The sequence below is a fragment of the Vigna unguiculata genome, chromosome 3, assembly GCF_037176805.1.
Source record: "Vigna unguiculata cultivar grain cowpea cultivar isolate G323 ecotype 2 chromosome 3, ASM3717680v1, whole genome shotgun sequence".
Classification (NCBI taxonomy): domain Eukaryota; kingdom Viridiplantae; phylum Streptophyta; class Magnoliopsida; order Fabales; family Fabaceae; genus Vigna; species Vigna unguiculata.
In genome coordinates, this window is record NC_140794.1 from 63,063,634 (window position 1) to 63,075,434 (window position 11,801).

The 11,801-nt window shown below is 29.1% G+C and overlaps 1 protein-coding gene across 2 annotated transcripts; it reads right to left on the bottom strand.

Moving 5' to 3' along the window:
• Positions 1–649: 649 nt before the first annotated feature.
• On the bottom strand, positions 650–4,506 carry LOC114175837 (Metal-dependent phosphohydrolase). Of its 2 annotated transcripts, none has more exons than XM_028060658.2 (8): positions 4,195–4,506; positions 3,784–3,908; positions 3,619–3,656; positions 2,897–3,007; positions 2,722–2,801; positions 2,243–2,279; positions 1,459–1,495; positions 650–1,055 (listed from the first exon to the last, which is right to left on the bottom strand). In XM_028060658.2, exons 1-8 carry the CDS (start codon positions 4,381–4,383, stop codon positions 1,040–1,042), a joined length of 633 nt encoding a protein of 210 aa, XP_027916459.1. In that variant the 5' UTR covers positions 4,384–4,506; the 3' UTR covers positions 650–1,039. The 2 variants fall into 2 exon arrangements, with proteins under 2 accessions (XP_027916459.1, XP_027916458.1); XM_028060657.2 differs by having other exon boundaries at positions 1,459–1,500; positions 4,195–4,504.
• Positions 4,507–11,801: the final 7,295 nt, after the last annotated feature.

The following is an 11,801-nucleotide window of genomic DNA, read 5'->3' on the forward strand; positions in this document are numbered from 1 at the left end:
TGTTAAATTTTAGTTATCAAAATATCACTGTCCTAAAATAACTGCTAGGGCTTCCTCTAGAGCTAACAAAACCGGTAACCCAGTCCAACCAGACTCGACCCACCATGAATTAATCACTTAATGAGCCAACCCAACCCGACTCACTTATTAGTGAGCCAAAAAATCCGAACCTGACTCAGCCCACCACGGATTGGTGGGTTAAAAGTTAGCTCACTTAATTAAAAAACTAATTTTTAATCCAAATACAAACTAAAATAAATAAATAAATACCAAATTATCTATATATTGACTAAAAAAATAACCTAACATGACCCAAATGCAAAACTCAATTTAACCAAAAACACTTGTGTAACTCTTTATTTGCAGGTTGATGTGCCAACCTGACTCACAATGAGTTCAACCCAGGTGAACCGAGTTCTAAGTGAACCGAGTCAAAAATCAATCCATATTAAAATTTATAAAAAAATTTAACCCAACCCGGTCCGAACCCGTGGTGGGCCGGTTGACTCACGGGTTCCGACCCACTTTGAAAGTTCTAGCTTCCTCATTGTATATTCGTTTCCTAAACCATAAAGTCGCCAGTAGCGTGACTTGTCCTACGCCATAAGGTGCTTTTCGCTAGTTCCAAACTTCTCCAACGCAAGCTATATGATGTGTCCAATGAGTCTATCTTTTTAAAGAACATTAGCTATAGATCCACTGTTTGTAATCAGAACTAATGAAAGTTAGACACAGTTGAACAAAGTTGATTATGCGACACACTAAATTTCCTAGGGAAATTAACCATTTGCTGCTTCATGCACAGCTTCAACTTATTAGGTGGTCTCAGACTCAGCTTCATGCACCACTGGTCTGCAGTTCATGCATACCTCTAACCCCTGTTACCTTTCTTGCCAAGTGAACAAAAGAACACAAGACTCACATAACAAACCAAATACAACCTCCTATCTATCCTTTCCCATTATTGAAAGGGCGATCCGTAATGGAGAATTTATTCTTCCTTCTCGATACTATCTCTGATGCCCAAGCTTTGCCAGTTTCAGTCTGGAACTTCCCTGCACAAGGGTAAAGTTTTCCCAACACATTATCTAACCATAAAAAGCAGAAATGGATACTTCGTAAACAAGTGAAAAATCCATCCAACGTCCTCCAATCCAAGATCAACTCCTTACCAAGTGAACAAAAATATGCAGCATATCAAAGTCATGGGATAAACTCACAAATCAAGTAAGCGATTTAGAAATGTCGATTTTGAGATGTTATATATGACATTCAATATCATGTTAGCAAGCAGTTACTGCTGAGGCTTAACATCATTGTTCCACACACAAAAAGGAGCAGGTAAGAGAAAATCATAAATGTGGGATTTCTTCTTATTCACAAATACCAAAATATCTAGCCTCATTCATTCAATTTCTGAATACAAAGTAATAAACCACACTTTGAAAAAATTCATACCAGCAGTTGACCGGAAGAATTCTTCCAAATCTTTTCCCTGCTCTGCAAAAAGTCAAGGAAGAAAATTTCAGAAGATCTAAACCATGAGGGTTATAACACTGAAAGAAATAACCAAAACACCCCTTCATTTCAATGTTTACTAATATAAAGTTTTAACTCTAAATGCAACATGTACTAGAATTAAAAACTAGTAGGAAGCAACCTGTATAATTCCCGACAATATCATTACAACTGAGAAGTCAATCCATCATATAAGTACATAGTAAAGGATATTCTATTCAATCTAACGGAAGAAGAAACATATAAGGCTATTATTTTTTAAATTCTATGAACAAGGACCAACATTGCATAAAATTAATGATTAGAAACATTTGTATAAAAAATATATGAATGCGCAGTTAAATAGTTGTTGGCCCTCATCATTCTTATTTTAATATAACATATCATTAATGATATCCTATAGACAACAAATTCTGAAAAATTCTAGCCAAAATATTAGATATAGTTGCTCATTTGTTGGCGAGCATGATAAAACTCATAAGTATACGTGCCTCTCCAACAAGCTTGTCTTAATTATTGAGGTGATCCACTCAGTCCAGGAAAACCATGTGCCCAAAACTCAACATCATTTCACTTAAACAAATTCCTTGAACATATATAGATTACTCTGTAGATATTTATTATAAGAATTGCCAAACTATCCAGATGATTTAAAAAGGCCTGAATATAATCATCACAAAGTGAAAAGATGTGAAGAAAAATAAAATTCAAAAAATTGTCTCACCATCTTCGTATTCCAAAGCTTGGAGTATCATCTCAACCTGTATAGAACAGAATTTAGAGAATCAGGATAACTAGTTGTGAATTTGGCGAGACCCAAAGGCATTCAGACAAAAAAGTGACAATAATTTTAAATAAATTAAAATCATCTGCCTGACAATAAATCCAATAGAGGAACAGCATTACACATATTATACCATCTTTCCCCATTCAATGAACATAATTCATGAATCACAATATCTCATTAAAATGAATAAAAAAGTAATCCTAAGCAAAGCTCACTTGGATGGGACATGGCAAGTTCTCAGGATAAGTTCAATACCCCCCCAAATGGAACAGCCCTTTCCCATTCCCCCAATTTCTCTCTTCACTCTATATATACCCCTCATGAGGACCTCTTGATCATATACGCACCAAATTACACACAAGTCAAAAGTTATAACCTATGTCTCACTGAAAGACACTAGCAAAACAGCCACCAACCTTGTCAAGGTCCTTGACGAATTTAGCTTCTAGAGAAGTATTTGATTCATACTCCATCCACAACTCAGTTATTTCCGTCGCTTCAATATGAAAATTCAATTAAAAACCAAGGGGTGTGAGTTTTCTCCATCCTCACATTAACAAAGTCATGTACAGACTACAGACTGAAAAATACCTGCAGATCCTCCTCCAAGTACTTTACACATATGATCTAATGCTGTTTGTTCGAGATGACTCTTTTCTTGTTTAGACACCCCATCCATTGGCGTTATGTCTCCAACAATTGCTGTTAAACAAAGCACCAAAGTGAACAAATGAAACTGCAGACCTGAGCTCTGAAGAGAAGGCATGAGAAATATAATATTATTGTAAAACACTTATATTAAAGCTTCTAATAACTTGAAAACCCAAATTATGCCTCCGTAGTAAACTCGATGTAGGGGTTATGAAAGCATTGTGAATTTGCATGCATCAACTAACACTAAGTAAAACGGATTTACAAAGGTGGACTTCTAGTGGTTTTGGCATTTATCAAGTTCTCATGGAGTGAAACATGGAAACAGTAAAATAGAGGGCAGAAATGCATGCGCATGAATGTATATTAGTTTCTAAATCACTAATCGCTTGGCATCATAACATAACTTGTTGCAGTTAGGATTTCCATCTAGAACACACTATATATTGTGTAACGAATCTATTTCAAAATTCAAACCTAAACTTTCCCTTGTATTCCACTCAATCTCGTCTACTGTTTCAAGTTTATTTACATTTCTAGCAGAAGTTAGCCTAAATTGTCCACAATATTATATCATTATTCGTAAACAATACTTAAGGCATGCAGAACCACTATAACCAGGCACAGACAATTATGTGAAAGCAAGTGGCAGATTAGCATACCTTCTGCAATGTCATGAACAATAGCCAATTTAATGCACCTGAAATAAACAAACACAAACAAATTTCAGAAAACCTACCTCCCTTCATATTCTTTCCAAGTTTATTACAAAAATAAAGTCATTAAGAATCGTATAATCATCTAAGGTAAAAGGAACGTGAATTTACTTGTTTCGGTCAAAACCGGAAACATCTGGTGCAATTAACGCCATCAAGCCCATTCGATACATGTGATCAGCAATAGATTCTGGATTCTTAACATCTTTTCGTAACCACCCTGTTCTCTTTGTTGTCTGTTTCACATACCACACAGAACTCAAACAAGTTAAGCACTACAAATTAAAAGCAGGCAAAGCACAAAATACGAAACGAAACGGAACAAGTGAAATCTAGCTTTTATTGAAGTCACTTAAAGTCAAACAATACAAACAAATTTCATTCTGAAATTAATCTAAGGTTAACTAGTTCTGACAGTTTTAGTAAGCGAAATTAATCGGCGGTTATCTGGATAATTTCTCCGGTACTTCTGAAAAACGAAGTACTACATTACAAAATAGAAAGCTCGTTAGAAATAAGCACCTTGAGGCGTTGACAGATGGAGAGGAAGTCAATGACGGAGGAAGCAGAAGGAGTGTCATTGCGAACCGCATCGTCGGAAGGTGAAGCGGCCATGTGACAAACCCTAGTGCAAGAAGATGCAGATTTGAACTTAAAGAAGGCAGTAGAAAGAAAAGGAACGGGGGCGCGGGAAATAAGAGGGAATCGCATTCCACTTTCGCTAACTAATTCCTTTCGTTCGATTCGCAACTCTCCAGATTTTCTGTAAAGTAGTAGCGATTTGTACAAGTTAGATGGAAGGATACATGATGAACTGCGAAGAGAATTATCACGGATAAAATTTGGATTAAATATCTTTTAGTTACTTTGTCACGTGAGAATTGAAATTATTTCTTTTATAACTTTTAAATTAATTTAATTTCTTAACTTTAAAATTAAATTTATTTGTCATTTTATATATGTTTATTGTATTATTTTATTTTATTTACATCATTCAGATAAAAAAACGTTAAATTAATTTAACAAAAATTAATTTAAAAAAAATAAATTATGCATAAAGATAAAAGATTAAATTAGTGTAAAGATTTTAATAAAAATTAAATTAAATTTTCATTAAAAATTAAAAAATAAAAACATATTTAATTCTAATTAATTTTATAATAAATTTTAAATTAATTTTGAACATAATATATGCCGAATTATTTCAAATTGTGTATAGACTATATTATTAAAAATATCTAAAATATTTAGATAATTCAAAGTTTATATAATGTTTTTCGTTGAAAACATAGTTTAGTTGATAACTCATCTTCATTTATTTATATTTTTTTATAATATCTTAGTTTATGGTGTGAACTGCAATTTTTATTTTTATTTGAGATTTGATTTATAATTTATTTTTTTATATTATAATGAAATTTTATATAATAATAAATGATGGATGAATTTTGAAATATGCAAAAGATGTTAAATTTGGTGGTGATGGTTTACTTCACCTACCTTGTGAATCTCTGATATTTGGGTGAGCTCTGTCCTCAATTTGGTTACTTAATCCAACCATATAAACAATACTCTAACAAAACCTAAATGTAATATATTTTAAATATAACTGTAGGAAAACAATATACTTATTATTTTATAGGCTCTCTCTCACTTCTATTTATTATTTTTATTCGATCAAACATTCACACTCACATCAAACTAACTTTTAATTGTGTGTTATTCCATTCAACCTCGATCACGATTCACAATTGATATATATTAACAACAAATTTTAAACATATTCTTAGAGTACTAAGAATTTTTTTCCTTTTAATTTTAGGCAATATTCTAAATCTTCTCTACCTTCTTTTTCTTCTTTTCAAACATAACAACTTATTTAAACATCTTTATAAAGAATCTACTTAATCACTAACATAATTTTATCAACACGAAAGATCTATTGACTTTGATAGATTTGTCGTGCAAGAAGATAGGAGAGCGAGGAAACATTATGTTCACTTCCACTTATTGGTAGAGATTGGCGATGACAGATGTGCAGAATTTCACCATTCACTTATCCACCCTTCAAGGAGAATATTTGAAGGTGTAGATTTTTATTTTACACAATTACCCTATATGTTGGGATATTTCATGGTGGAGGAATTAATTAGGAGAAAAAAATAATAATTATGAGAAGGATAATGATATTTAACCCTTTTTTTTACTCACTTTTAACTTAGCACTTTGATCACTCTTCACTTATCTATTTTGATTTTTTGTAAGTGATGTGATATGATGATCTAAGGATGATGAGAAGGATGGGTTAAAAGTGAGTCGAAAAAAGTGGGTCAAAATATCATTATCATTACGAGAGAGAAGGATGCAAGCATGATTATGGAATAAGAAGGATTTTGGAGAGAGAAAGAAACTAAACGTTTATTTTTAACATTATTTTAATTTTTTATATATAAAAGTTACTCACTTACTCCAAAAATTTTCATTTAAAATTATAACAATTTATAATAATATTAATAATTAATAATGATAATAATAATAAATTGATATTAATATTAATAGTAATAATATTTTAATTTTAACTATAAGAACAAAATTGTAATCTTACATCTATTAAAATTTTATTTTATATCTATCACATCATTCAAATCACTTACAAATTCTTACATCGATTTACTCACCTTCACTCTCAAATTTCTTAAAAAACACACACACACACAATTCACTCTCTAAACCACTACAACTCTTCATTTTCCTCTCTCCCAAACCTATCTTCTAAAGTGAACAAAGCCTAAAATTAAATTTATTAGTGAATTTTATTAATAAATTTTATATTTTAATTACTTATACAAAGTTTTATGGTTAAATTTGTTGACAAAATACATCACTTGATTAAAATTTTAAGTACAAATGGATTTTTTGTCGATAACAATTATATCGGTAAAATTCATTGATAGATTAATAGTTTTATTGTTGTTTTTTCATCGATGATATATAGGTGTCAAAAATTTTGCTTTAGACATGATTAAATATGTTTATAATGATTTTTTTTTAATTTGTTAAATACTTAAATTTTTGAAAATTATTTGACAATTCATTTGTAATTTTATTTTTTGAAAATCTACTAATAAATTTGTCAATTAAATTAGACGTCAAATTTCCAACAAAATCCTATGAAGTATTTTTATACATTAATATGAGAGAGGTGAGAAGAGAAAGGAAATAAAAAGGATATAATGACAAGGTGATAGAGACAACAATGATAACAAGTAGTAGTGGTGGAATGACGAATAACAACAACAAAAGGTGTTAGTGGTGGAGGAGGAAAATAAGGAGGAAAATGAGGAGGAGAAAAATAAGAAGATGAAAAACGAGTAAGAGGAGAAAAATGAGAAGGAACTATACTGTAATACTTATTAACGATTTTTACTCATAGTCAAAATTTATTAGTATATACGGATGATTTTTTATCGAGGAATAATTATTAAATGATTTTTTTTCAATAATTACAAATAAATAATTATTGATGAACGTGTGGTCATTGATAATTACCGATAAATTTGTATATTTATAAATAAAATTTATTGATAAGTGTTTTACAAAAAAAATTTCACTAATTTTAATTTACCTTAGTAGTTTTGTAATTATTGATGAATTTTGTCCATCGTTAATTTTTATTTTCTTCAATGATTGTTTTTTTTTACTAGATATGCTCAACAATACTAAACATGAATATATAAGTGGGTAAAAAAAAAAAAACAACTTTTTAGAGTGTATTTGGGCTATTTAAATTATAATTCCCTAAACTTGTATAAATAATGCAGATTCCAAGTCAAATGCTTATAACTTGACCTCAGAGACAACTTTGTTTTATTTACGAAGAAGTGTTAAAAAGGATTAGTGTATAAGTTAAGAAACTCCCACGTTAAAAATCAAATAATGTATGAAAGAAATAAGTTCGTGTGTAGATTGTTCATTACCCAACCATCATCATGGCTTGATAGAGGGTGACCATTGGAGTGAGGCTATTTAATTGCTTCACAAATAGGTAAGTCTATGCTTTGCACATTAAGAAGCGTGCTAAGATTATATATGTTTGGTCAGTGTTTAAAGTTTAAAATGTGGAAAAGAAAAAAATATTTAAAATAAATTTAACTTTGACACTAAACTAAATATCAACAATTATGTCTAACTGGATTTGTATCAAATTAGTAAAAGTAATTTTGACGAGAATCTAAGGGCAACAAAATCTCGTTTATTTTCATAGACCCAATGGTACTAAGAAAATAAAATAATGCTTAGTTATTTTTAATCAAACCTCATCTTCTCGTCAAATTATTTTACATTAAATGAAAATAAAATAACATAAAAACACCTTAGACAATTCCTTTCATTTCATGTTTATACAATAAACTTATCTTATGCATAAATTTTCATAAGCATTAAGAGCCTGTTTAACTCTTACTAGGTATATATTATTTCGATATTTTTTTCATTTTAAATACAATATTCTGAAAATCTCTCATTTTGTTTATTTTGTTTCCGGATTTAAAGATAAGTGTAACAAATATTGAAAATATATTTTTATGTTTTTACTATTTTATATTCATTTGAAATTAAGAATAAAAATAAAATTAAATAAGTTGGAATCTTTATATTTACTTGCAAAATTGAAAATAAGAACGTAAAATATTTTCTCAACCAAACAGGCTTTAACTAGTTATTTTTTTAATTGAAAAAAAAATAAAGTAAAATATTTTATTACTAAAGATAGCTAATAGTAATTCATTAAGACTTATTATGGCTATAAACAAACCAAAAACTCTTTTAATTGTGACAGCCTAATATACTTAAATATAAATAGGGAATTTTATTGAAATATGTTAAAATCATATTCTATTGCCTTATTCAGATGTATACGTCTTTAACTTGTATAAAAGCTTGATCCTATTGAACCTTGTAGATATAAGCTACTAGTCTGCCACATAAAGTTAATATAGTTAACAAGATTAAGAATATTCGGTAAAATTTAATATTAAAATATTTTGTATGTGAAGAATAAGGACTTCCTTTTATAAGTGTCTTAAATCATTTAAACAGTGGTTAATTTTTTTTCTAAATTCTAATTTATTTATGTATTTAATGTGGGTATGAGATGTAAGTAGGATAGTTTAAGACTTTACTAGAAAATAATGGTTGTCTTGGATTTGATGGGGTAAGAATAATAATTACGGATGGTGTACATACTAAAAACAAAGTGTGGTTTGTAGCATAAATAATTTAAAAATAGAAGAATAGTGAACTTATTTCTTATACCACATTTACCTCAACTCTTCCTCTCTTAAGACTCGTGGAAAGTATAAATTAAGAGAAATTAACTTCATTCTTATATTTCAACTTAAACTTTCAAGCAATAAATTAAGAGTGTATTTGAGGGATATATACTGAAATTAGTTAACTTGACACTTTAATCTTATATTTTGAATTGATGAATTTTAGCATAGTTTAATAGGGGTGATTTCTTGTGCAAATTTCATTTCTCTTCTATCAATTGAGAGATATAATATTGTAGTTTTTATTTGAGTATTAGAATATTAAGTGAGTAAATGGATTTGGTTAAACTTCTAATGTTATATTGTAAATTGATGAATATTTAGTATGATTAGAGAATGGTGATTTTTTTTCTAAGTTCTATTTCTTGTAACAAACTTACAAATTTTAGTGTGTATAAATGCACATTAATATAAATAAAATAATCTAATATTGTAGTTAAGATCATCACAAAAGTAGCTAAAGGTTCAAAGTTTTTCAAAAGACTTTGTCTAATCTAGATACATTCAATCTCAAAAAGTATAAAACACTATTCCTAAGTCAGCTCCCTATACACACTATATATGACCATCACACGAATAAGAGAAACAAAATATACAAAATGCGTGATTTAAATATCAAAAAATAATCTATAATCGAAAGATATCATAATTTTCACCAAAATCTTAAATTTAAAGTCGCTTAACTAAAGTTCAAGCATCAAACTACAAAGAAAATTTTAGACTCTAAACTCTTGTTTATGAAAAACTAGTTATATTTGATAGACTTGCGAGACTTTGCACCTGTCATGCCTGCGATCAAATCCTACATTGATATTTCAACACTTATGACCAATGTCTCAAACAAAGCCATGACAAGGTTAACCCCACTAGCTCCCTATACCATATTGTATGTCATGTGAAGCCTCTCTCGACTCATATTACCTAGATGTCCTACTATATGTGAGTTAGACACTAATTGAGTCAGGATGGTGTCACATCACAAGTCTCCTTCAATATATTTGACTTCATCGTAAATTAGTATTTCCCATGGAAATGACTAATGTAACAACCATAACACACTAGACTCTAAAAAATAATCTTACATTCAAGAGATATAATTGAGTTTGTAATATGACTCTATAATAGATACTCTATTTATAGTTTAGCTTTTTATTAAAAAAATATTTATTTTCTTGGTATCACAAGTTATACAGATAATTGTACAAAGATTTAGATGTACAAAAAATTAAATTTTGTACAAATTTAAATGTATAAATTTTAATTGCACAAAATTTATTTTTATTCTGGAAATTAAGACTTTGTGAACACTTCATATTTCTCTCATTCCTATACTCAATTTACAACATTTACCCACACATACAACATTCTAATAACCAACCCAATATTGCCTCTTTCATTATTATGACTTCAAATTTGATTATTCCGTCTCTATTCTTACAAGCACAAAGAATAAATACTTGAGTCATGTTTCCAAATAACTCATCAATCCAACATGTTTCAAATCATATATTTTAACATTAAATTTTCTAAACCACTCTGATACACAGAAAATCCACAATTTTACATAATTAAAAGTTTCAATCAACCATATTTTTCAGAATAATTTCTTATCTTTCTCATATTTAAGTCAACATGCAACTACAATATTTGTACCCTATGTTTAAATTCAACAATATGACTTTAAAATTTGAAAGAAATTTAGCTTCTCTTACCTAAATGAGAGTATTCACTGGATTTTTGTGTTGATCATCGTCAATTTCATCCAAACTATCGAAACAAAAACAATCTTCCGAAAGGTTGGTGTTCCGACACTCATAACCAATGTCCCCAACCAAGTCATGATAGGGTTAATCACACCAACTCCCTGAGTATGATACTTTTTCATATCATATCATCTGTCATGTGAAGCTTCATTCGATTCTCACCGCCTATATATATTTCTCTATGTGAATTAGATACAAGTAGAGTTAAGAGGATAGTCTAACCCCACCAAAGTTCATTCAATACATTGTGACTCCACAAGCAATAATATTTTCCCATGAAAATAACTATTGGGACTCAGCCACACAACAATACTTCAACCAATGATTTAAGATTATTCATGTTTAAGTCTCACAATATCATTTTCACACTTATACTATAAAACTTTAGTAGATTTCGCTTCATTTAGAATTCTATAATATTTTTCATTTCGTTTAGTTTTCATTTCGATTTATAAGATTTTTCATTTTAAAAAAGGAGTTTTTATGTCACGTTGTAGAGGACCTCGTTTCAAAAAAATACGTCGTCTAGGATATTTACCAGAACTTACTAGTAAAAGGCCAAATGTGAAAAACGAATTTTAGAAATTAATTGTGCAGGTCATCATTCAAGTCAAAATTTCATCTCACTCACTACAATTTTCATATATTATTTATACCTCTTCCATATTTTGAACATAATTTTGTCCAATAAATTCACATCATGAAACAAATCATGCAGTTCATCGTATATATATATATATATATATATATATATATATATATATATATATATATATATATATATATATATATATATATATATATATATATATATATATATATATATATATATATATATATATATATATCATCAACCAAATAAAAACACATTCAAACTCAATCACACAACACAATTATATGCCTCATAGTTTCACAACATTCACAGCCTAACCCTTCATAAATGAGTAACATCAATATTATAATATTTTCCAAATCCAATACATTTCAATGCACCAATTCTCAACAATGAAAAACTCATATTTAGTCTAACATTTTA